The sequence below is a fragment of the Osmerus eperlanus genome, chromosome 11, assembly GCF_963692335.1.
Source record: "Osmerus eperlanus chromosome 11, fOsmEpe2.1, whole genome shotgun sequence".
NCBI lineage: Eukaryota > Metazoa > Chordata > Actinopteri > Osmeriformes > Osmeridae > Osmerus > Osmerus eperlanus.
The window spans coordinates 5,276,300-5,302,121 of NC_085028.1; the positions used below are offsets into that span (position 1 = coordinate 5,276,300).

Sequence of the window (25,822 nt, forward strand, 5' to 3'; positions counted from 1 at the left end):
TCAATAATAAAGATGAAATTCTTAACAGTGTCGATGTTATTATTTAATAAGGGAGGTAGTTCCTAGCGACAGAATGGGGGACCGTAGAGCGGATGTATATTGCAGTTGCAGGTCCCTCAGCTGATGTGAAGGTAGCTAGCTAGCGCGCTTATAGCTGAGAGAGTGGAGCTGGTGCACTGTCTGTTACAACTACAACACTGGAACAAATAGGTAATAACATGATATGTTACGTTCAATGACACGTTCTTCAACAGTCGTAGGGCCTTTTTGACTATGTAAATCCGAATTACTTGAGAAAATGTGAAACGGTCTAGCGTAAAATTGTCATCTCTCGAATCGAATCCTGTTCCTGCTTTCCTGTTTTTTTGTGTTTGTGTGATGCAAGCAAAGAAAAAAAGGTTCAGAGGCCATTTCGTTTTTCAGTTTCTCAGCCTGCGAGCTAACGTTAGTAGCCACGTTAGCTAACGTTACACAGCTCAAATCGCCAAACAATGATCATAGCTAGTCATAACTAAATTTAGGATGTCATCGTTTAGTTTATAATGGTATAATCAACCCAATATTTAATTATATTGCCAACGCTAACTAGCTAGCTATGTGTTAGCTAACTCTCAAAGCTAACAACGTTCATGTTGTTAACTGGCTTGCTAGCTAGGGTAGCCACTTCAAAATAAATAACTCGCGTTGTCAATGGCTGCTTTGCGGCTGTTCAGTACGGACGCGATTACACAGCTAACCCACCTAGCAAAGTTTCTATCCGGCGTAGCTGACGTGACACACTAGTTCCATACTAGTTATGCTGGTCTTAGCAACTAGCTAGTTAAATGTACCACACTTTAGCAACCCAGAGAGGGATAGACACCCATGTAATGACTGACAGTAAGTTGGCACGGGTAAAGTTTGTCAACCCGAATTTAGCCGATATCACCTACGGCTTCCTCTTAACGACTAACGTTATTAGCTAAGCGAGCTTTGCTAACTTGATGACTAGTCTCTGTCGTCAGTCTTGTTATAGTGAACACAGTGTTCCCGTCATGTAGCATTACTGCTAATTTGACTTGTATTCCTAAATATAGTAATATGGGTAAACTAGCTAGTATACTGTAAACTGGCTACAGATAGCTAGCTAGCCAAGCAGGCCAGCTATCGAGTTGTTTCGTATTGTCAGATTTGCTATACTTTCTTGTAAGAGGTGTGTGTGTATATACGTAGCCTGTGTGTATACCAGTGAGCTAGGCTAAACATATTGGCTAGCTGATTAGCTTGTTAGATCTCACAATGCTACACAGTAGAGTTAGTCTCGAAAATGTTGAGTGACGTGTGTCGGTACGTTTATACCACGGTACAACACGAGATTACATATTGGCTAGCCACACTTGCTAACAAGCCCGCTAGCCACATGTAGCTAGCTAGCTAGTCATTTATTTGGCCAGTACACTATCTAGATGTCTCGGCCACCCAGCGTAGCGAGTCAGCAGAAGCCATCTAAGGTAAGCTAAACTACAGTAGCTAGCAACACAGTGGTCGACACCTCTTGTAAATGCAATTAGTCTGACCAATGCTGCCATTTCGATTGAAAGCACAGGTAATTGTTTACGAATGCAATTTAGCTAGTTAGCAAACTAGTTAGCCGCAGTCATTTCATTGTCGCCTTAGCCTAGTTGACGTTAACGGTATATACAGTATACTGCAGATACGATTTTATGATGCTGCTGTGCTGTTTGCGTTTGACGTAGCAATCTATAATAGACTGTTAGCCAAGTACAGTAGCTATGCTAATGTTACGTATTACATGTCACTCTAGTCTAGCTAGCTAACTGTTTGCGAGACTTGGCAAGCTAGAAATATGTACACTGCTGCATTCATTGTCTTGTATTACTAATATTGTCCTATAGTCACGATGTAACATCGGTTGGTTAATCTAATTTCGAACATCAGGTGCTTCATGAACTGTTACTGCCAAAATCGAAGAACATTTTGCCAGCTGGCGCAGCTAGGCTAGCTTGGTATTATTTGGTTACTTGCTTGCTAGTACCAAGCTAGCTGGTGGTGCTAGAACTACGTCAGTATAAAGGCCTCTTTGTAAAAGGATACAGAAATAAACCATTAGAATTCTGCAAAACAAATACTGTGAAGAGTAGTGTCTTGTCAACTGACGTCAAGTACCGATTGCACAATAGCAGCGTTTTAGTAAAAAATGCTCGAACACCATTTCTGAGTTGGACGAATAAACAAAGACGATGGGGATGTACAGTCGGAGCAGGCCTAAAATGGCCTTGTGTTCTTGCCAAGTGTGGCGTATTTTTGTGATCAATATATCACACTTGAAGCCTTTATCGAATGATGGTCGTCAATATTAAACGTATAGGATAATACTAATTTCCACACGAGTGTTTGCATAAAAGCATTGTTAAATTGGCTACAGATTTTAATGTAACCGTCCCCTGACTCAATAAATTAATAAGCCAATGTAACGTTCTAAGATCATTTGTGGATAGATGTAGTCCATTTTCTGATTTGTTCAAACACTGGACCACATGTGTTATTGAGCAACTGTACAAGGCACGAACCCTGTAAAACAAAAACCTGCAAATGTAATCATCTATGCTGCCCTTTCGATTTTTGCAGGGCCTGACATATTTATTCAGAAATGTGTTATTGTTGGGGAAAACTGTAGACCAATAAGTCAGCCTAATGTGACCAAGAGTTGAGGCCAGCAATGAGTCTACATCTATCCTCATTTGTCTCATTAGTTGCCTTTCAGTTCAGTCTTTAGGGTTGTAAAATGTATACAAAGTGTCATGTCTTGACCCATTAATAAAATGACCTGCTAGGCAATGTTTAGGTTGGACCATTCCTGATTTTGATGTAAACTCATGGCGTATTGGAGTCTACTTAAAAAGAGCCAGGATTTAAAAATGGTTAAAATTGCTGTAGGATAGTAAGTGTGCATAATATCTTGCAGTAAGTGGTAATCTATTTTTATTGACCAGCCAAGCGAACAAGAGAGCATGTTAAAACGGTAGAGTTTCAGTAAGCTGTACGTGATGGATGCTTATTCAGAGACTGTTGCTGTACAAAGGTTATACATAGACCTGAAAGTTAGGGGTTGGTTTTCTTAGGCACTTGGCCAAATATGTGATCTAGTGTTACTGGTCATTGTCCCTTTGATTAGATCACCGCCCCCCCCCCCCCCCCCCCCACCTTCTTTGGGCTAATCAGCACTGCCTATAGCCCCCTGTGAAGTGCATGCATTTCCATTGCTAATTTGGCCTATCCAAGTAAATAAATGGTTTTGTTAGATACAGGTGGTGGTTTGAGGTAGACCATGAGGCCGTCACTCTTCCCCATGGTCCAAAACCCTGGGTGTGCTAATGTTTGAATTTGTTTCATTCCCCCCCTCTCCTCCCACTAGTGAATGGTAGTGTCTAGAAAGGGTATGTCCCTTCAGGAGAGAGGTGCCAATGTCCAACCGGCCTAATTCCAATCCAGGGGGGTCACTGCGCCGTTCAAAGAGGAACACTGCTGCGGCCCAGCCACAAGACCATACAGTCGCGGGAAGGTGAGAACCAGCATGTTTTCACGTCATTTTTTTGTGTCATGTATCAGGATCCAAAATTAACATCCTCATTTAGCTGTAAACACTGTTGAAATATGAAACAATTACTTTGTTGGACACACTTATAACATGTCATTGTTTCACACATGCTACAGTTTCACAAAACATTGTGTTGCTATAATGGGTCCTCAAGACAAATTCAAGGTTCCCTTGAGTGGTCAGTGATGAAATAAATAAGGCTGATGATGATGATGATGATGATATTATAATTATTAAGCAGACACTTCTAAATAAATAAATAGAATGGACTGCATTTATACACACCCAAAACAGTAATTGACCTCTCATTCACACATTCTCTATCACACACACACACACACCAACGGTGACAGAGCTGCCATGCAAGGCGCTAGCCTGCCCATCAGCAGCAGCTTGGGGTTCAGTGTTTTGCTCGACGACACTCACACGTGGCCAGGAGTTGGGGATCAAACCACCAAACTTGACCCTCTCTACCCCCTGAGCCAGTTCTATCCAAAGCAAAAATGAGGAGGGGGAGCGGGGCGTCCTCTTTGTCGCTAGTGCAGTCATCTCTTGCTCCGTCATCTTGTTCTATAACACCTCTCTGTCTCTTCACACACGTAAAGCTAGCCAGTCGCTCATTTTCAACTTCCATGTGCGATGAGTTTTCCTGAGCATGGTGTCACGAGGAAACAGAAATGCCATTAGGATAAACACATTTTCTGCTGCTCCATTAATCTCGCCAGAGTCTCATACAACCGTGTATAATTTTCTTCGCTTGAGAGAAAATGTACCTGGATTTGGCTCTTTGGGGTCTTAATTTTGGATCCTATAAGTGTATCTGATGTGTTTTTTTTTCTGGGGAATTCTTGGAAAAACACTTTTTTGAACAATTTTGAACTTACAATTATTTAAAGGTTGATAAGGCATTTTTTTGTTGGAAATTTTTTTTGTTTGTCATATGGTACAAATTTTATTTAGCTGGAGCTGTTTTGTTTTACACTCCAAAGGCATTCCTTGGAGCTGTTCAGGATGGGTGGTTATAGTGGGTTGTTGATGTCGATGACTCCTCTTATTGAAACCCACACTGTCACTTTGCTCTTTAATGTCCAACCTTACAGGTTGCAGTCAGAGCAGGTAAAACAAAAAGCAAATTCCCCTCCTGAAAGTAGAAGACCTAATTCTAAGGCTTCCAAAGCCGCACCCAGCTCGGCCTCTGGCCAGTCCAGAGGGCACAGCTCAAGAAGGTACCCCTCCTTTCTCCTCAGCTGTGTGCGTGTGTGTTTGAGGGGTGTGCTTTGTCACTAGAATACCACTACACATGAAACAGAAACGGCTCGTGTTTGTTCAATCTGTTTAGCAAATGTCATTTCACTACAGGTCTACACACTTGAGTGCATGGTGTGAGATTTGCTTTTGTTTTAAGCAGTGCTCTAAGATGCTGCCCCGCCCCTTCCTTCTCCTCCAGAAGCGGTCTCTTGCTCTCCGAAGCTTCGTCCGTGCTGCAAGACGACCCAGAGGCTGCCGGGACTTCAGAGCAACCAGGCCACCAATCCAGAAGCGAAGGCGCCCGAGGGCTGAAGAGAAGCTCCGCCCCCGACCTCAACAACACCTACACCCCCACCCCCGCCAAGAAGTCCAAGTCCCACCCCTCCAGAGACGACACCTCAGAGCCCAAGAAGGGCCCGGCCAAGTCTAAGAAGCGACCTCTGGCGCCAGAGCCTCCGGCAGCCTCCGGCCGAGGCCAGAGCAAGAAGAGCGGGGCTTGTGGGGCCTCCCCGACCCAGAAACGGAAGAAGGCTGACTCCCTCCCCGGTTTGAGCAGCACTGCTGGGTCCCTCCCCAACCGTACCGACGGCAGATCTGCAAAACCCACCAAGCTGGCGTCTAAATCAGCCGCCTCAGCCAAAGCTGGGTGTAGTACCGTGACGGACTCCTCTTCTTCTGCCTCCACTTCTTCCTCCTCCTCCTCAGCCGGCGCCAACAGCGCCGCCCCGCAGGGCGCCAGGGTCAAGCAGGGCAAAGACCAGAACAAGGCTCGCCGCTCCCGTTCTGCCTCCAGCCCCTCCCCTCGCAGGAGCACCCGTGACAAGGAGCAGGCCAAAGCTGCCGGCTCCTCCAAATTTGAGTGGGCAGCCCGCTTCAGCCCCAAAGTCAACCTGCCAAAGCCCAAACTGTCCCTGCCTGGGTCCTCCAAGACAGAGACCTCCAAACCTGGGCCATCAGGACTACAGGCCAAACTACAAAGTGAGTGCACCTCAGGCGTAACGTGATCTCTCAGGTTCCCTTTTTATTTGGGACCAGGGTGGAATGGAGGAGTGGGATCTAGTGGATCCTGGGTCTGTCTAGGAAGTGCGAGTGCATCAAGCATGCAGATGGCAGGTTTTGACATTGGTGGGAGGTCAGTTTTATGTTCCTATGGCCTCGGATGAAGGGTACTCATTGAGATTAAATGTCACAGGACCTGTTGCCCAAGCAGTGCCACCAGTTCGGTTACAGAAGCTTACACTGCACTGGAATTACTGCCGCTGGTGGAACAACTTTGCACACACGTTATGCAGATAAACCTTCATAGATCCCACAGACACATCAATATACCTGATAGACACACTCACACACACATTAGGCCACTGCTTCAAATGGCTCTTTATCAGCTCAGCTGTATGTTGGGAAGTTGTGGTTCTTAACTCCACCGGGGTGAGGGGGGGCTCAAATTTCAGCCTGTGTCAGTACCAGGCTGGGACCAAAGGATATAAATACATACTCTGTCTGGTTACTTAGCCTGCCTGTGGACTGGGAAACAAATGGATGATTGTAAAGGGAGGACGGGCGAGGCTCCCAGCTGCTAGGTGATTGTGCTGTGGCGTGGAGGTAGCCTGCAGGTGGCAGCTCTTTCACCTCGCTAGGGTTCGGGGGTCAGAAGGTGTCTGGAGCCCAAGCAGCTCTCGACAGCTGGGAGGGTCAACTGCCCTGCAGTGTGTTGTGGGAATTGTAGTAAGGGGAAGTGTGTTGACTGGAAGGTCAGTCAGCTGCTTCTCCGTGTTGTGGTAAGGGAAAGATCTGTAACCTAGTGCAGTCAGGGTGGATGAGGGGGGCTGAAATGCTCTGCATGCTGTGGGTGTGTGGAAGATGTCAGTGAGGGGGGGGGGGTGTCAGTGTGTTCTGGCTAGGGTCAGGGACTCTGAGATGGTAGCTGAGGCTGGGCAGGGTGCCACAGAGCCGGGGCTGGAACGGTCAGATGTGAACAGAAGCCCTCTGAGAGGCTCTGGTCTGCCGGCTGACCAACAGGCATCAGGTTCTCACTGGAAAGGGAGAGGGGCGGCTGGGGGATGGGGGGGTGACTCACCTCGTCCTGTCGGAGAGGGGGGTGAGGGGGGGATAGATATTACCCAGTCGAGTCCTCTCATACAAGTATTTAGTCTGTCGACTCTGCTACAATGGTGAGTAAGCACACAGGATTGCTTTTGGCTAGCAGGTTGCGTGAAACTGACAATGAACTGCAGTTAGCCACTGTGATGGTAGTGTTGTAGTTTAGGTAGCTAGTGTTACTGGGTTCAGGAATGTGTGTGTGTGTGTGTGAGAGGGAGAGGGAGAGAGAGGAGGGAGTTTTCTGTTGCACCGTAGACAGCCCCTGTATTGTAGTTGTGTTGAAGGTCAGCTAGTGTGTATTTCTGCACATGTCTACCTAGACTGCGCAATATGCCTGGTTTGGATTACAGCACAGAGATCAACAGGTTTAACGTGAAGGTTGTCGAGTTATGTCCTGCTGTCGTGAGAGATGGCTATTTATACCAGCCTGGTGGGTGGCAGGGGTCTCTGAAACACTGGAGCTGTCGGGGTGCTGTCCTGGCTGGTGACCTCCTTCTGGACCAGTCCCTGCTCTGACCGTCGTACTGGCCTGATTTTCCACAGCCAAACTGAACAATAATGAAGCTGATGTAAACAGGGTTGTTTTCACACAGCTAGATGTACTGAAGGGGGTTCCACCCCACTCAACAATGTAGTGAGATGCCTCTTGTGTTGCCCAGTGATAAAGCAATTGCCTTTTGATAACGACAATAAATGAACTTGACCAATCAGGATGACTTTGTAAAGGAAGAAGTTTATTCAACTCTGGCTGACAGTCTGGAATGGTAAAGGGTTTATCCGCACCCTTTTTAATCGTGAGTTTTGCTCAGATGGTTTAAGTTTCAAAACGTTTCATTTCCTCACGCCAGCTGTGTTCCTCCTCCTGTCAGGTTTGAGGAAGTCCACCAAGAAGCGCAGCGAGTCACCTCCAGCAGAGCTCCCCAGCTTTCGGCGGAGCACACGTCAGAAGACCACGGGCTCCTGCGCCAGCACCAGGTACAGGTCCCTCCCCCAGCACCAGGTACAGGTCCCTCCCCCTCCTCTCCCCCAGCACCAGGTACAGGTCCTTCCCCCTCCTCTCCCCCAGCACCAGGTACAGGTCCTTCCCCCTCCTCTCCCCCAGCACCAGGTACAGGTCCTTCCCCCTCCTCTCCCCCAGCACCAGGTACAGGTCCTCCCCCCTCCTCTCCCCCAGAATCAGGTACAGGTCCCTCCCCCAGCACCAGGTACAGGTCCCTCCCCCTCCTCTCCCCCAGCACCAGGTACAGGTCCTTCCCCCTCCTCTCCCCCAGCACCAGGTACAGGTCCTTCCCCCTCCTCTCCCCCAGCACCAGGTACAGGTCCTTCCCCCTCCTCTCCCCCAGCACCAGGTACAGGTCCTCCCCCAGCACCAGGTACAGGTCCCTCCCCCTCCTCTCCCCCAGCACCAGGTACAGGTCCTTCCCCCTCCTCTCCCCCAGCACCAGGTACAGGTCCCTCCCCCAGCACCAGGTACAGGTCCCTCCCCCTCCTCTCCCCCAGCACCAGGTACAGGTCCCTCCCCCTCCTCTCCCCCAGCACCAGGTACAGGTCCTCCCCCCTCCTCTCCCCCAGAATCAGGTACAGGTCCTTCCCCCTCCTCTCCCCCAGCACCAGGTACAGGTCCCTCCCCCTCCTCTCCCCCAGCACCAGGTACAGGTCCCTCCCCCTCCTCTCCCCCAGCACCAGGTACAGGTCCCTCCCCCAGCACCAGGTACAGGTCCCTCCCCCTCCTCTCCCCCAGCACCAGGTACAGGTCCTCCCCCCTCCTCTCCCCCAGCACCAGGTACAGGTCCTCTCCCCCAGCACCAGGTACAGGTCCTTCCCCCTCCTCTCCCCCAGCACCAGGTACAGGTCCTTCCCCCTCCTCTCCCCCAGCACCAGGTACAGGTCCCACCCCCAGCACCAGGTACAGGTCCTTCCCCCTCCTCTCCCCCAGCACCAGGTACAGGTCCCTCCCCCTCCTCTCCCCCAGCACCAGGTACAGGTCCCTCCCCCAGCACCAGGTACAGGTCCTTCCCCCTCCTCTCCCCCAGCACCAGGTACAGGTCCCTCCCCCAGCACCAGGTACAGGTCCTTCCCCCTCCTCTCCCCCAGCACCAGGTACAGGTCCTTCCCCCTCCTCTCCCGCAGCACCAGGTACAGGTCCTTCCCCCTCCTCTCCCCCAGCACCAGGTACAGGTCCTCCCCCCTCCTCTCCCCCAGAATCAGGTACAGGTCCTTCCCCCTCCTCTCCCCCAGCACCAGGTACAGGTCCTTCCCCCTCCTCTCCCCCAGCACCAGGTACAGGTCCCTCCCCCAGCACCAGGTACAGGTCCCTCCCCCTCCTCTCCCCCAGCACCAGGTACAGGTCCTTCCCCCTCCTCTCCCCCAGCACCAGGTACAGGTCCCTCCCCCTCCTCTCCCCCAGCACCAGGTACAGGTCCTTCCCCCTCCTCTCCCCCAGCACCAGGCACAGGTCCTTCCCCCTCCTCTCCCCCAGCACCAGGTACAGGTCCTTCCCCCTCCTCTCCCCCAGCACCAGGTACAGGTCCTTCCCCCTCCTCTCCCCCAGCACCAGGTACAGGTCCTTCCCCCTCCTCTCCCCCAGCACCAGGTACAGGTCCCTCCCCCTCCTCTCCCCCAGCACCAGGTACAGGTCCCTCCCCCTCCTCTCCCCCAGCACCAGGTACAGGTCCCTCCCCCAGCACCAGGTACAGGTCCTTCCCCCTCCTCTCCCCCAGCACCAGGTACAGGTCCCTCCCCCTCCTCTCCCCCAGCACCAGGTACAGGTCCTTCCCCCTCCTCTCCCCCAGCACCAGGCACAGGTCCTTCCCCCTCCTCTCCCCCAGCACCAGGTACAGGTCCTTCCCCCTCCTCTCCCCCAGCACCAGGTACAGGTCCTTCCCCCTCCTCTCCCCCAGCACCAGGTACAGGTCCTTCCCCCTCCTCTCCCCCAGCACCAGGTACAGGTCCCTCCCCCTCCTCTCCCCCAGCACCAGGTACAGGTCCCTCCCCCTCCTCTCCCCCAGCACCAGGTACAGGTCCCTCCCCCTCCTCTCCCCCAGCACCAGGTACAGGTCCTTCCCCCTCCTCTCCCCCAGCACCAGGTACAGGTCCTTCCCCCTCCTCTCCCCCAGCACCAGGTACAGGTCCTCCCCCCTCCTCTCCCCCAGAATCAGGTACAGGTCCCTCCCCCAGCACCAGGTACAGGTCCCTCCCCCTCCTCTCCCCCAGCACCAGGTACAGGTCCTTCCCCCTCCTCTCCCCCAGCACCAGGTACAGGTCCCTCCCCCTCCTCTCCCCCAGCACCAGGTACAGGTCCCTCCCCCTCCTCTCCCCCAGCACCAGGTACAGGTCCTTCCCCCTCCTCTCCCCCAGCACCAGGTACAGGTCCCTCCCCCTCCTCTCCCCCAGCACCAGGTACAGGTCCCTCCCCCTCCTCTCCCCCAGCACCAGGTACAGGTCCTTCCCCCTCCTCTCCCCCAGCACCAGGTACAGGTCCCTCCCCCTCCTCTCCCCCAGCACCAGGTACAGGTCCCTCCCCCTCCTCTCCCCCAGCACCAGGTACAGGTCCCTCCCCCTCCTCTCCCCCAGCACCAGGTACAGGTCCTTCCCCCTCCTCTCCCCCAGCACCAGGTACAGGTCCTTCCCCCTCCTCTCCCCCAGCACCAGGTACAGGTCCCTCCCCCAGCACCAGGTACAGGTCCCTCCCCCTCCTCTCCCCCAGCACCAGGTACAGGTCCCTCCCCCTCCTCTCCCCCAGCACCAGGTACAGGTCCCTCCCCCAGCACCAGGTACAGGTCCTTCCCCCTCCTCTCCCCCAGCACCAGGTACAGGTCCTCCCCCAGAATCAGGTACAGGTCCCACCCCCTTCTCCCGCAGCATAGCCATGGGTGTGCTGGTTGTAAAGATCTTGTGCCGAAAGGCTTTGGTTGAGGAATTGTTGACTTCTCAGGAATGTGAACATGCTTGTTGTTGGGTACTTGTAGCCAATATCTTCAAACAAGTGTGTGGGTGTGTGAGCGGGACACACAGACACACAACTCCAGTGTAAGGGTGAGAAACTATTATTGGCATTACACGTAGAGGGCTTGACTGTAAGATCTGGTGTTTGCCGTACGTTGTGACTGGCGCGCTGTTCCCCGCGCTCTCCAACGCTCCCGTCTCTCCCAAGCAGTCGGCGAGGCTCAGGCCTGGGCAAGCGCGGCGCAGCCGAAGCTCGCCGACAGGAGAAGATGGCCGACTCTGACAACAACCAGGATGGCGCCAACTCCTCGGCCGCTCGCACGGATGAGGCGCCGCAGGGGGCTTCAGGTAGGGATGGGGCTCGGCCCTACATCGACGTCACCCAGCGCCGGCCTAGCTCAACGTTATTTGAATGATTCTCCTTTGTCCTGTCTCCCCAGCCTCTAGCTCAGTGGCCGGAGCTGTAGGTATGACCACCTCTGGAGAGAGCGAGTCTGATGACTCTGAAATGGGCAGACTGCAAGGTAGGTTGTTGTCGCTGCTCACTTGATACTGGCGGTCCTAGAAAAGGCCTCAAGGTGAGTCCTTTAGCACTCCCCGTCTGCCTTTTTGAAGGTTGTTCACAGAGCTGTGTTCTCCCCCTCCAGCTCTGCTGGAAGCCAGGGGCCTCCCCCCTCACCTCTTCGGGCCCCTGGGGCCACGGATGTCCCAGCTGTTCCACAGGACCATCGGCAGTGGAGCAAGTGGGTACCATCCTACTCACGCACAGCCCACACTCAATTCCCCCCCCCCCCCCCACGGTTCCATGTTCCCCATGTCAAGTGGCGCTCCCCCAAGGCCCCCCCCGTGTGTTTCCCGGCATGTTTGTGAGCGTGTTCCCCCTCTCTGTCTCCCCGCCAGGCTCCAAGGCCCAGCAGCTGCTGCAGGGGCTGCAGGCCACAGGGGACGAGTCTCAGCAGCTCCAGGCTGCCATCGAGATGTGCCAGCTCCTGGTGATGGGCAACGAGGAGACACTGGGAGGGTTCCCTGTGAAGAGTGTGGTGCCCGCACTGGTCAGTCCCACCGCCTCGCCACCCCAACACCTCGCTCTCTCTCTCGCACTCTTTTTTTTATTTTTTTATTTAAAAGAAGGTGACAAGTGTGTGTGAATTGGCCTTTTCTCACTTCCACTGGTTGTAAAGTCACAACATGCATTGTGATGTGCTCTGAAATCTGTCTATTCTCTAGCCCGGTCAACACTTGGGACGTTACATTGAAGACCAATAACTATATTAATTTTGGAGATTTGATTCAAGGTCATAGTACGAAAGCGTACATCTTTAACAATAAGTGACCAACTACAGACAAGGTTTAGTGACGACCCGACAATGCGTGCATAGCTAGCACGGTGAACACGACTCTTGAGGCTGGAAACCTCTACCCAGAATGATTTGTGGAAGGCCCTTGCAGCATGTCTTACTATTGTCCAAATCTACCTCCTTCCATCGTCCTCTTGTGTCACTGCACACAAGTAACCACCCCTCTCTCCTCTCCCCGACAGATCACATTGTTACAGATGGAACATAACTTTGACATTGTGAGTACCATCCTCCTCCTACACCCCGTCCTCCTAGCGTATGGTCACGAGGCCCCTGGTGATGCACGGTGGTGGGCTAAGCATGTGTGTCCTGTCCCCCCCCCCCCCTAGATGAACCATGCCTCCAGAGCCCTCACCTATATGATGGAGGCCCTGCCTCGCTCCTCAGCCGTGGTGGTCGACGCCATCCCTGTCTTCCTGGAGAAGGTACGGCCTCTCCCCCCACGACCCGCTCTCCGGCCCCCCCCTTCCCCCGTAGCACACTAGCCGCTAATGCCACCCTGTGTTTTCTACAGCTTCAGGTGATCCAGTTCATTGATGTAGCAGAGCAGGCGCTGACTGCCTTGGAGATGTTGTCAAGGCGACACAGCAAAGCCATCCTGCAGGCGGTAAGTGGTTCCCCTGTGGTCGCTTTCATTTTGCTTCCTCACCAAATGAGGCCCTGGCAGGACAGTCGCACACTATAAGCCATGGAATCTCTATGTGCAGTATTGGCTCTTCTCCAAGTGTACCGTTTCTTTATGTTATTATTGTGTAGTGCCTTAGGAGATGTAGAAGTCCCAATATTGTAGTTCAGTCTGTGAGGTCTAGCCAGTGTCCCAGTGTTCTCCAGACTGACCCTGTGGTCCTTCCAGGGCGGCCTGGCGGACTGCCTCCTTTACCTGGAGTTCTTCAGCATCAACGCCCAGAGGAACGCCCTGGCCATCGCAGCCAACTGCTGCCAGAGCATCACCCCGGACGAGTTCCACTTTGTGGCCGACTCTCTTCCCCTGCTCACACAGAGGCTCACTCACCAGGTCCTTCCCTCCTCACCTGCACCCACACTCCCTAGTGCCAGTGTGTTACACTTGTCTTTGTGACTTGGGCCTCTGTGTTTACCCTTGCCCTGTCTCTGCCTCGCCCTCCCAGGATAAGAAATCCGTCGAAAGCACTTGTCTCTGTTTCGCCAGGCTGGTGGATAACTTTCAACACGAGGAGGTATGTGAGGCTTTTAGGCTACATGGGTTAACTTGGGTGTGGGTTTGTCTTTTGTATCCCCCACCCCCGACTGAATTGTGTGTTTTGTTTAGAACCTACTGCAGCAGGTGGCCTCTCGGGACCTGCTGACCAACATCCAGCAGCTGCTGGTGGTGACCCCACCGGTGCTCAGCTCTGGGATGTTCATCATGGTGGTGCGCATGTTCTCCCTCATGTGCTCCAACTGCCCCTGCCTGGCTGTGCAGCTCATGAAACAGAGTGAGTCCACCGAAACGGCCATGTCACACAGCCCAACCACACAATCCACACACACACACAGTAGAGATCTGTGGGGAGGGGGATTTTTGTCTGTAAATCATAGGAGAATGAAAGGATTCCCCTGTATTCCCTGTGAATCAAACCGTGACTAAGAACGTGACCTCGTTTGTTGTTCAGACATTGCGGAGACTCTTCGCTTCCTCCTGTGTGGCGCGTCTAACGGGAGCTGTCAGGAGCAGATCGACCTGGTGCCCCGGAGTCCTCAGGAGCTCTATGAACTCACCTCGCTTATCTGGTGAAGACCCGATCCCTGCCTGTTCTCCCTCTCTTCAACCTACTACTGTTGAATCCCGTCTTGGCTCTAGTGCTCCTCCACTGGCTTTCCTATGGCGTCGAACTGCACTGTTTGTTTACTGACCTCGGCGTCTCCTCCCCCTCCCCCAGCGAGCTGATGCCCTGCCTGCCCAGAGAGGGCATCTTTGCGGTCGACCTGATGCTGAAGAAGGGCAGTGCCCAGACCACGGAGGGAGCCATCTGGCAGTGGAGGGATGACCGGGGCCTGTGGCACCCCTACAACCGCATAGACAGCCGCATCATCGAGGTAGGCTCAGCCTCTCTCCTGGTAAATGTGACCTGATGTGGATGTTCAGACTACTAGACAGGTTCAGCGTTTGCTAGACTGCAGTCTTGTCTTTTTTTTTTTTTGATGGCCTCTGCTCCTTTAACGCCTCGGCTGTGCTCAAACCGCACCAAATCAGTCGATGCGTATTGTGCAATGGCAAGTCATTTCCCATGCAGGAAGTACATCCGTTACGCAACTGCACAGATTTGTCCTCTGCAGCGTCACAGGTACACACTGTGCACAAAAACAAACCAGGGCTGAAACCAAAGAAGCTATGTCCTATCAGTTTTGGGCTCTGCTAGAACGAACATGAGTTTTACCGAGCTGCAAAAGAGCAGCTTGCTGTTTTTTGGCACAAAGATTCACAAAATTCACAGATTCAAAACATATTTGGGGTTTCCTCTGCTGTCAAAGTGACTGGTCATTTCATGACTTTCATATTTGTATTTGGTAACATGATAATACATTGCTCATATTACCAGTCCCACACTTTTAGAATGGACTGTATGGCAATATAATATTTAAACACTTCATTGATCCCGTCATCGTTTTTTGTCCACGACAACGATCCAAAGGAAGAATGGAGAATATTGAACATGATACACACGCATCATAGTCCACTGCAGACTGGGTGCCATTTAGACTGCGTAGCAGATGGCCTCCGACAGTGAATGACTTCAGCTTTTTTTTAAGGGTTAGACACATCTGGTGAAGATCTAGTGTTTTTGTTGCACAAGTAGAAAGAAACCTGTCTTAATCGGGAAAATTGCAATGACATAAAAACAGAATTATAACGGTGTATGTATACTCTAGGCCTTTCTATAGCACAAATTCAGCCAAAAGACTCCCTTTCACACTTACCAGCCAGTAGCTAGCTATACATCTAGCTCCATACGCAGGCTTTCGGCCCCAGCGCTGCAGGTGTGATTGACGTGCGCCTCTGTCCCTGAGCAGACTGCCCACCAGAACGGGGAGGACGAGATCAGCTTGTCCACGCTGGGCCGGGTCTACACTATAGACTTCAACTCTATGCAGCAGATCAACGAGGACACGGGCACGGCCCGCGGGATCCAGAGGAAGCCCAACCCTCTGGCCAATCCCAATCCTGGTGAGACACACCCACCACACTCTAAGGGTTATTTGATATATTCTCATATTAAAAGTAGTGCTGTCAAACGATTAAAATATTTAATCGCATTAATGTCATAGTTAACTCGCAATTAATCGCACATTTTTGTCTATTCTAAATGTACCTTGATTTCTTTTTGTCCCATTATATTTTTAGCTCATTTTAATGCTCCTATCCACATGGAAAAGTGGATCGGATTGCTTAGTGCAAATGTTTTTTTTTTTTTGGAAAACAAATTGCAATCGCCTGGCTTTGACGAGGGGGCGGAGAATTTGCATCAGCTGTGTGCTTGGCCATCAAGTGGTATTTCAGACTGGACGTGCTGCGATGATAGCTCAGTTCACAATGACAAAACACACAGATCACTTTGGTCTTGTCAATGGAACCATTTGGCAACTTTTTAAAAGTAACCTTTCCATTCAGAATCTTATTGGCATCCATTTCAGCATCTCGCGCTCGCCATCCACTCAAAATGTAATGTTAGCCTACTACTCTTTAGCCGGCTCGCAAGCCCAAACAAGTGTGTGCGGCATGCCTGTTGTTTTGTTTCCGGTCTAGCTAGATCCGGTGTGGTGTTGTAGTTTTTCTAAAGTCAGTAGTTGTTGCAACAGCATGTGAAAAAAACGACAAACTTTGCTAGGCCAAAAAGAACGTTAATCTCGGCATAAAAAAATCGACGCCGTTAAAATGGGTTTGCGCTAACGCTGTTAATAACGCGTTTCACTGACGGAACTAATTAAAAGAAGAGAAATTATAAAGGGAGCTTCTCTCAGAGCTTTTAAGAGCGGCTCCGTCCCTGACCTGTGGCTGTGTGTCCGTCAGGCGGGCACCAGGAGGTGAGGAGGGAGGATGCCAGGGCCCAGCTGATGAAGGAGGATCCTGAGCTGGCCAAGTGCTTCATCAAGACCCTGTTCGGGGTCCTGTACGAGGTGTACAGCTCCTCGGCCGGTCCTGCCGTCAGACACAAGTGCCTTCGAGCCATCCTCAGGATCATCTTCTTCGCAGACGCAGATCTGCTCAAGGACGTGCTGAGGAACCACGCTGTGTCGAGGTGAGCAGGACGCCAGCTGTTCAAAACCAACACCCACGTGGTCAACCGTAGCAATGGGCCAGCAACGGTGGCCATCTTGGTTTTTAGATGTGTTTTTGTTTGTTTTTCTGCTTGTACATTTCTTAAAGACCGTTGTTTAACCGTGTGTGTTCCTGCAGCCACATCGCCTCCATGCTGTCCAGCCAGGACCTGAAGATTGTCGTGGGCTCTCTGCAGATGGCTGAGATCCTGATGCAGAAGCTGCCTGATGTCTTCAGCGTCTATTTCAGAAGAGAAGGTAAAGAGATCTCTGCCAGCACCTCAGAGCAGTCACATGACCCTCGCGACATGTTCCGCTACCTGTCCTGGCAGCTTCCTGACCACGCCTCGTGCCGTCTCTCCTCAGGTGTGATGCACCAGGTGAAGAACCTGGCTGAGTCGGAGACCTTCCTCACCAGCCCCCCCAAGGCCTGCACCAGTGGCACTGCGAGCCTGTGCACCACCACCATCAGTACAGCCACCACGACCACAGCAACCAACGCCACGCCCGACCTGGGCTCCCCAAGCTTCCAGCACAGCATGGACGACTCACTGGACCTGAGCCCACAGGGGTAACGCGTCTCTCACACACACCAGCTAGACCAAATTCACTCATGTGGCTTATAGTGTTGTGCTCCACACCCAATCCAGCTCTACCTGGTTCTGCAGAGGGTTGAGGTGGGATTGGGGTTCACCCCCGAGGCCCAAAGCAGCATGTTAATGCCCCGTGTCTCCTAGGAGGTTAAGCGATGTTCTGAAGAGGAAACGCCTGCCTAAGAGGGGGCCCAGACGGCCCAAGTACTCCCCCCCCAGGGACGACGACAAAGTAGACAATCAGGGTAACGGCCATGTCTAGGATGGAACTTTTTTTCCCCCCGAGAGGCCTGCTTGTATTTCCTCCTGTCCTGGTTCTCATTGTTACTCTGCTCCACAGCCAAGAGTCCTACCACGACCCAGTCCCCCAAATCCTCCTTCTTGGCCAGCCTCAACCCCAAGACCTGGGGCAAGCTGGGCGCCCAGACCAACAGCGCCAACTCGGAGCCCTCTCGCACAGCAGGGGTGAGCGGCATGGCCCGCGCCCCGCCCAAGGACTCTGTCTCCAACAACAGGTACTGGCTTTAATATGGACTGTAGTACTCACCCCCAAAAGAAATACCAGTATTGGCAGAAGCAAAACAAATTAATAATGGGATATAGGTGGACTTGAATTGAGTTTTGTACCTGTGGTTAATGACTGACTGGGGGATGATTCTTGTGCGCAGGGACAAAATAAAGGCCTGGATCAAAGAGCAGGCCAGTAAGTTTGTAGAGCGCTATTTCAACAACGAGAACGTGGACGGCAGCAACCCTGCACTGAATGTACTCCAGAGACTGTGCACAGCCACAGAGCAGCTCAGCCTGCAGGTGAACACCCCTCGCATCAAACACCCCTCGCATCAAACACCCCTCACATCAAACACCCAGCCCCTGTGTACGTGTGTGTCAGAAGATGTGCAGGGGGTCGTACGTGTGTTAGTGTTGGGGACAGGGGAGCGTGTTTTATCGGGGCACGTGTGACTGAACTTTAGGACACTTTGTGGACTTAAAACACAACTAGACTGAACGTCCCTCAAAAGGAATATCGAAAAATGCCTACCGTCTTTACAAAGGACCAGTTGGGGGGGGGGGGGGTGTCCGTTTGAACCTCCGAGCCCGAAATGAGTGTGAGCGATGGTGCTGACGGGTGTGTCCTGTGTGGCCAGGTGGACGGGGGCGTGGAGTGCCTGGTGGAGATCTGCAGCATCGTGTCTGAGTCGGACGTGTCGTCGTTTGAGATCCAGCACAGCGGCCTGGTGAAGCAGCTGCTGCTGTACCTGACGTCCCACAGCGACAGGGACCTGGTGTGCCGCGACGTGCGCCTCAAGAGGTTCCTGCACGTCTTCTTCAGCTGCCCGGTGAGGCTCGCCCCCCTCACCCCGACCACCTCTGCTGCGGCCCACTGTCACCAACGGGGCAGACGCCCATTTGAGGATTTTTTTTCTTCTTTTGGTCGCGTGTTTACGCGCAGGTGCGTGTTTCTTTAGGCTGTACGCGGCGGCGAGGTGTTTTTGAGTTCTGGGTGTTTTTTCTTCCGGCAGGTTCCGGGGATGGAGCCCGCGGGCCGCTTGGATCCGTCTGAGAACGGGCCCCTCCTGGCGCTGGTGCACAAGATGAACAACTGCCTGAGCCAGATGGAGCAGTTCCCCGTCAAGGTGCACGACTTCCCCAGCGGCAACGGCAACGGCAGCAGGTCAGTGCGTCGTCCAATCACAGGGGGTCCACATGAGAGACGCCTCCTTCCTGCTTGACAGGCTCCTTATACCCCATCACAACATGTGGCCGGCAGGTTTAGCCGTGTGTTGATTGTGTGTGTGTCTCTGCAGAGGTTCTCAGGCCCTGAAGTTCTTCAACACACACCAGCTGAAGTGTCAGCTGCAGAGGCACCCGGACTGCACCAACGTGAAGCAGTGGAAGGGGGGTCCTGTGAAGATCGACCCCCTGGCTCTGGTGCAGGCCATCGAGAGATACCTGGTGGTCCGAGGTGAGGAGCACTGTTGGGAACCAACGGGCTTGGGGGGGGGGGGGGGGGGGGCGTCATCGTCTGTTGGATCTAACGCCGGGGCGTTTGTGTTCAGGCTACGGGCGGATACGAGAGGAGGACGAGGACAGCGACGACGACGGGTCCGACGATGAAATCGACGAGTCACTGGTATGTGCCCCCCACCCCCTCCGACGGTGTGAGAGTCCCACCCTGAACCAGACTGGGCTCGTTCTAACCCCCATCCCCTCTCCCCTCCTCCCCCCCACCCCATTCAGACTGTGCTCATTCTAACCCCCCTTCCCCCCCCCGCCCCACCCATTCAGGCCGCCCAGTTCCTGAACTCTGGCAGCGTGCGCCACAGACTGCAGTTCTACATCGGGGACCACCTGCTGCCCTACAACATGACGGTGTACCAGGCCGTCAGGCAGTTCAGCCTGCAGGCGGAGGAGGAGAGGGAGTCCACGGACGACGAGGCCAACCCGCTCGGGAGAGCCGGCATTTGGACCAAAACACACACTATATGGTACACACATGAGCCATGCTTGTTGATTTAATTGTGGAAAGGGTAGGGAAAGAACTCGCTTATGTAATCCGGGAACCTCAGCAGTGAAGGATCCAGCTGTGTGTGTCCAGGAGAGGTGTGTGTGATAGTGTGATTCAGACCTCGTCTCCGTGTCTCTGCCAGGTATAAGCCAGTGAGGGAGGACGAGGATGGCAGCAAGGACGCCGTGGGAGGCAAGCGAGGCCGCGCGCAGACCGCCCCCACCAAGACCTCCCCCCGCAACGCCAAGAAACAGGACGAGCTGTGGCACGGTGGGAGCCTCCCCTCTCACACACACGCACACGCACACACACACACGCGGGCTCCCGACTACAGAACGCCACAGCGTAACTTGTCCACCGCCACCCTGCTCCTCCAGATGGCGTGTGCCCCAGCGTGTCCAGCCCCCTGGAGATGTACCTCATGTCAGAGCCCCCAGAGACCATCACCTTCAACGACCCCTCCTTAGAGGTCAACCTGCTGCTCAGGGTCCTGCATTCAATCAGCAGATACTGGTTCTACCTGTACGAAGTGAGTGGCTCCCCTCGGCTAATGACTCGAGCTATTTCTGGGCCTAATCTCATTAGACAAGTTTGTTTGTTGACCTACACTGTTGATGTGTCAGTACTACAGCCGTGTGTGTGTGTGTGTTCCAGAATGCGGTGTGCAAGGAGATCATCCCCACCAGCGAGTTCATCAACAGCAAGCTCACAGCCAAGGCTAACCGGCAGCTGCAGGACCCTCTGGTCATCATGACTGGGAACATCCCCACCTGGCTCACCGAGCTGGGGAAGACCTGGTAACCACACCAGCCCTCCTCCTCCTCACTACAGCACTGCCTTCTGCACTGGACCTGGAGACACCCCATCACCCCACGAGACTACAGATCCCAACCAGTACCATGAGTAACCCTGTCTCCCCCCCCCCCCCCCAGCCCCTTCTTCTTCCCGTTTGACACACGCCAGATGCTGTTTTACGTGACCGCCTTCGACCGCGACCGGGCCATGCAGCGCCTGCTCGACACCAACCCCGAGATCAACCAATCAGATTCTCAGGATAGCAGAGTGGCGCCGCGCCTGGACAGGAAAAAGGTGATGGGCCTGGATGTGAAGAGGGCTCTGTGAAAGGGTGCTGACCCCAGATGAATCCCATAATGAATGTATATTCCTTTGATAAAATAACTATGAATAAGATCCCTCTCTGGACTAGGGCACCACAGCTGTCCCTCGTATAATCTAGACTGCACGACATGTGCGCAGCAGCAGCATGTTATTCCATCTAACGGCACAATTGAACACAAATTGCTTTGGTTTTTTCAGAAATCTATTTCCATGTCGTAGGGTAAAAGGAATCCTTGGGCCCTACATTAACAAACTGTCTGTTCTTCAACGTGGCCTGTCAACTCTCTGGGGTGGCCCAGGTGTCCGAGAGCCTATTTTCAGCCAAGTAATTGTCTGGATACGTTGAACATAGCTAGCAAATCATGTGGAAGAAAAGCAAATTGTAAAACGCATGACAAGAGACGTGACTGGGTCATATTCAGGTCACAAAGTGCAACTGCCTCCACCTGTTCTCCCCCAAACAGAAGCGACAGTGTCCCCACTAAACATCCAGGTGTTTTTTTTTTTTTGACCATTTCTATTGAGACGACTTCAAACCCCCTTGTCCTCTGCCCGTCTGCAGCGAACGATAAACCGCGACGAGCTGCTGAAGCAGGCCGAGTCAGTGATGCAGGACCTGGGCAGCTCCAGGGCCATGCTGGAGATCCAGTACGAGAACGAGGTGAGCACAGCCACCGCTTCGGCTCCAGCGCTGCCACGATCACATGACCCCAGAGGGCCTGGACCACGTCCGCTCACCGCCTCCCTCTCTGTCTCTCCTCCCCCTCAGGTGGGCACGGGCCTGGGCCCCACCCTGGAGTTCTACGCCCTGGTGTCCCAGGAGCTGCAGAGGGCTGACCTGGGGCTGTGGAGGGGGGAAGAGGTCACTCTGGCCAACCCTAAAGGTACCACCCTCCCCCATGGGGCTGAACATCAACATGTCTTGAGGAGCGAGGAGGGATACCCATTAGGCTCCGCTTGCACTTGGGCCATGTTGATTCCGATTCAGTCGCATGGATATGTGTGGAAGTTGCGTGCGGGCGGTGTAAGAGCGGGTCCCTGTCTTGTCTGTGATTCTGCAGGAAGCCAAGAAGGGACTAAATACATGTTCAGCTCCAGAGGGCTGTTTGCTGTCCCCTTCGGCAGGACCACCAAGCCGGCGCACATCGCCAAAATCAAAATGAAGTTCCGCTTCCTGGGCAAACTGATGGCCAAAGCCATTATGGACTTCAGACTGGTAATGCCTTGGTTTCCATTCCCAGCTGTTTTTGTGTCTTCTGGTTTCAATGTCTCCCCCCCACCCGCTCAGAGGGTCGGATGCAGAGATGTGATTGGGTGAGGTGTCTCCCCCCCCCCCCCCCCCGTGACACTCCTTTCTGCCTTCTCAGCTGGACCTGCCTCTGGGCCTGCCTTTCTACAAGTGGATGCTGAGGCACGAGGCGTCCATCAGCTCCCACGACCTGGTCAACATCGACCCCGGCGTGGCCAAGTCCATCCAGCACCTGGAAGACATCATCCGGCAGAAGAAGAGGCTTGAGCTGGACCGCTCCCAGGTAAGAACGACTGCAGGCCCCAGGAGACTGCAGGAGATGGAGCCGCGTGTCAGGGGGATCTCCGGAAAAGCGAAAATCCTTCCTCAGGAAGACCATCAGGAAAACGCTGACATGTTTAATTGCCTTTAGGGCTTTGAAGCAGCTCTGGGTTAAACTTTATAATGTTGAACTCTTTCCCCACCCCCCCAGACCAGAGAGCCAGTGGTCATGTGTAAACCCTGTTGTTGCCCCCCCAGACCAGAGAGACCCTGCAGCAGGCCCTGGAGACCCTCAACATGAACGGCTGCTCCGTGGAGGACCTGGGCCTGGACTTCACCCTGCCTGGCTTCCCCAACATCGAGCTGAAGAAGGGGGGCAAGGACGTCCCTGTGACCATCTACAACCTGGAAGAGTACCTCAGGGTGGGCACCCCCAGAGCACGCACGCACACACACACGTCTGGAGATCTGTAATTGGTCTCATCAGACGACACTGCGCCACAGCTGTCAGAAATAGTATGAAGGATTGTTTCTAATTACAATGTGTATTTTCTTTTTGGTGACCGTCTTCCTCCAGCTGGTGGTATATTGGACGCTCAACGAAGGAGTGTCCAGACAGTTTGAATCCTTCAGGGAAGGTTTTGAGTCAGTCTTCCCCCTGCAGCACCTGCAGTATTTCTACCCAGAGGAGGTGAGGACTCGTGTCAATATCACACATCCCTGCTGCCTCCCCAGTGTGTGTGTGTGTGTGTGTGTGTGTTGACTGTGGCCCTTCCTGTCCCACAGTTGGATCAGCTGCTGTGCGGCAGCAAATCCGAGACCTGGGATGTGAAGACACTGATGGAGTGCTGTCGGCCGGACCACGGGTACACACACGACAGGTGAGTGTTTAACCCCCCCCACCTCGGCACAGGCCTCACCTCCGTTCTCACCTATCAAGCCAATGAAATGTCCGTCAAGATCCTGGATGAGTTGGGCAGCTGTGCGCGGCGTGCGTCTGACTGTGTTGTCCCCCCCCCCCCCCTCAGTCGTGCTGTGAGGTTCCTGTTCGAGGTGCTGAGCAGCTTCGACGCCGAGCAGCAGAGACTCTTCCTGCAGTTTGTGACGGGAAGCCCCAGACTGCCAGTTGGAGGTGAGGATGACACACACACACACACACTATTGGGGGTTTCGGTCCCTTTCATAATGTCAACATTTCAAGGATCCCGTTTATATTCCAGTGCCGATTTAGAGGTGTTGTATGAAAAGATTGGGATTGATTCAGCCGTGTAGATGCACATGTTTTGTGTGGAGCACGAGGCGTTCGTGTTGACCTGGAGAGACAACCTGTCGTCCTTCCTTCAGGATTCCGGAGTCTGAACCCTCCTCTGACCATCGTGAGGAAGACGTTTGAGTCCACAGAGAACCCAGACGACTTCCTGCCCTCGGTCATGACCTGCGTCAACTACCTGAAGCTGCCCGACTACTCCAGCATCGAGATCATGCGCGAGAAACTGTTGATCGCGGCCCGCGAGGGCCAGCAGTCATTCCACCTATCCTGATCTCGCCCGGCTCTCACATTCAAATGCCTTCTACAGCAACCGACGAAATCATGACTTCCTTCTCCTCTTTGTTTTTGTAATCACCTACATCAAGGCAGTGTACAGCCTTCCTGTTAGAGAAAGCAGCTTGCAGAAAATTAAAAGACTTCAGATATATATTTGCTGCCCCCGTCTCTCCTACAAAATGGATAGGCATTTCATGACTCGCAGAACAAACACAAAAAAAACACACAAAAAAAAGAAATTCAGAGTAAAACTTATATCAGTAGTGGAGTAATGTTTAAAAAAAAAAGGAAAAAAAAAGACTGAAAAAATCTGGGTGACATTTTAAATTGCATTGCTGTGTGATATTTAAAAAAAGGGATGTTTCCTCCCCAGAGCGGTAAAGGTCACTGTGTACTGGGGAGGGGCTCCATCGAGCAAGATAGATTCACTTTAGCTCCAAAGATCATTTGTACAGACAAATTTGCAGACTTTGCTCATTCTACACATTTGATAGAATAGCTCTTTGTTCTCATGTCTACTTCCCATTAGTTTGTTCTCATTCTGTTCTGTATTATATTACCCCAATTTGTGTGTTGCATTTTGGTTCAGCTTTTCCTCTTGTGTGTTTTTTGCTTAAATTTCTGGATACGAGAGTTGCAGTTGATTGAATGCGGATAGTGTTGAGAGGAGTAGTATGTATTTTTTTCTTTTACCCAATTAAAATTGTCTTCTGGCCTACAAAAGAACGTCAGCTCAAATATAAAGAGTTCTATCCGATGTGTTGGATAAAGAAATGTAGTTTTTGCTCTTCCTTTGGTAGTGTGTCTGCTGGCCCCTGTGGGATGTGGGGTTCAGGGGCCACTGACTGGCCAGGCCAAGCTCATGAGGACCCCACCATCCCAGAAAGGGGCGGAGCACATTTTGGCTGGTCTCTTTTTATCGTTTCTTGGCCAGATAGCATTTCAAGTTCATTTATGGAAAAACTTTATATGCAGTGTCACACCCTGTTTGAGGTGGGAACGTCTGCTTTACCTTTTTTTTAATTTTAATTTTCTATATTTTGTCTCTTTCTCCCCTCCCCCCTTGTGTTAGTTTATTTTTTGCACTGCTGGCTTGGAACAAACCGTGGTGTGCACCTGCAGTGTGTGGCCAGGGGGTGGCGCCACCGTCTGCTCTCTTGGCCCAATCCTTCATGTGCTGGTTTCTAAGATCTGCAATAATTTACTGCATCAGGTTCATGTTTTTACCTGAACATAAATAAAGTAACTGTTTGACTCATGTCCTGCGTTTCTCTTCATTCATCCTCCCATCTGTGAGTTGTGTTCAGCTGTGGTAATACTGTCACCTGAGGGGAACATGAGACGAATAGTCTGCTGCTGTCCCTGACCATTGTATTCTATTATTTGAAAACCTTGTTTATCCTATGTAATGTTTAATTGAAATCTGATATCAAAGTTTTAAAGATATCAGTACTGCAGACCTTATCCTTTCTTGACCCATCTCTCTATTTTTCTAAGTTGATGCTTATGAGGGTGGTAGTGAATTGGAATAGTGTAGCGTAGTTTAGAGGGAAGATGCCATGTTTGAGTTGTGATTCTCTCCACCCTATAAGCCACAGCTTACAGTTCCCATTTTAATACAAGAACCACAGATCCAGTGCTCTGCTGCATTAGGTGTTATACAATGTGCTGTATCATAAAATGTAGTTTCCCAAATGCACTGTCTCTGAACAACTAATGAAGGTCTGTATGACAATAAAAAAAAAAAATGCTTACTCCAAGTTCACAATTCTCCATTATTACCTGCTTGGCACCCATGCATTAGGGTGCTCTTGTTGAGTCAAGAGGTTGTCCAAAAGGCCAGGCAGGGGATGGGTTAGTTGGCCCTATAAGTAGAGATGAAACATGGTTTAGGGGACAGGTTTACTGGGCGGAGTGTCCTTCGAGAGACTGAATAGTTGGGACCTGGAGAACTCATGAGTTTTCATCAGCCACCCAGCTTTATAGATTACACTGAAGACTGTTGATGTTCCACTTATAGA

The 25,822-nt window shown here is 52.3% G+C and overlaps 1 protein-coding gene across 3 annotated transcripts; it reads left to right on the plus strand.

The window, feature by feature from the left end:
• Positions 1-71: 71 nt before the first annotated feature.
• Positions 72-25,059, plus strand: trip12 (thyroid hormone receptor interactor 12). Of its 3 annotated transcripts, XM_062473002.1 has the most exons (42): positions 72-210; positions 3,416-3,562; positions 4,699-4,824; positions 5,046-5,824; positions 7,816-7,921; positions 11,103-11,239; positions 11,332-11,415; positions 11,539-11,634; positions 11,792-11,943; positions 12,432-12,467; positions 12,579-12,674; positions 12,764-12,856; positions 13,103-13,264; positions 13,377-13,445; positions 13,538-13,703; positions 13,881-13,998; positions 14,148-14,304; positions 15,280-15,433; positions 16,277-16,505; positions 16,664-16,782; positions 16,891-17,095; positions 17,262-17,362; positions 17,458-17,632; positions 17,786-17,927; positions 18,266-18,457; positions 18,641-18,792; positions 18,926-19,083; positions 19,178-19,251; positions 19,407-19,606; positions 19,769-19,896; positions 20,004-20,155; positions 20,281-20,423; positions 20,559-20,715; positions 21,308-21,406; positions 21,515-21,629; positions 21,807-21,961; positions 22,113-22,277; positions 22,514-22,678; positions 22,833-22,946; positions 23,042-23,136; positions 23,284-23,387; positions 23,600-25,059. In XM_062473002.1, exons 2-42 carry the CDS (start codon positions 3,465-3,467, stop codon positions 23,794-23,796), a joined length of 6,165 nt encoding a protein of 2,054 aa, XP_062328986.1. In that variant the 5' UTR covers positions 72-210; positions 3,416-3,464; the 3' UTR covers positions 23,797-25,059. The 3 variants fall into 3 exon arrangements, 2 of the variants coding, with proteins under 2 accessions (XP_062328986.1, XP_062328987.1); XM_062473003.1 differs by lacking the exons at positions 72-210; positions 4,699-4,824; XR_009931607.1 differs by lacking the exons at positions 72-210; positions 23,042-23,136; positions 23,284-23,387; positions 23,600-25,059 and having other exon boundaries at positions 22,467-22,678.
• The last annotated feature ends 763 nt before the right edge of the window (positions 25,060-25,822 follow it).

Coding starts and splice junctions, on each gene's coding strand:
- trip12 (XM_062473002.1), top strand. CDS start 3,465: ATGTCCAACCGGCCTAATTCCAATCCAGGGGGGTCACTGCGCCGTTCA. Junction 20,424..20,558: donor ACCGAGCTGGGGAAGACCTG/GTAACCACACCA, acceptor CCCCCCCCCCAG/CCCCTTCTTCTTCCCGTTTG. Junction 21,962..22,112: donor CCATTATGGACTTCAGACTG/GTAATGCCTTGG, acceptor CTGCCTTCTCAG/CTGGACCTGCCTCTGGGCCT.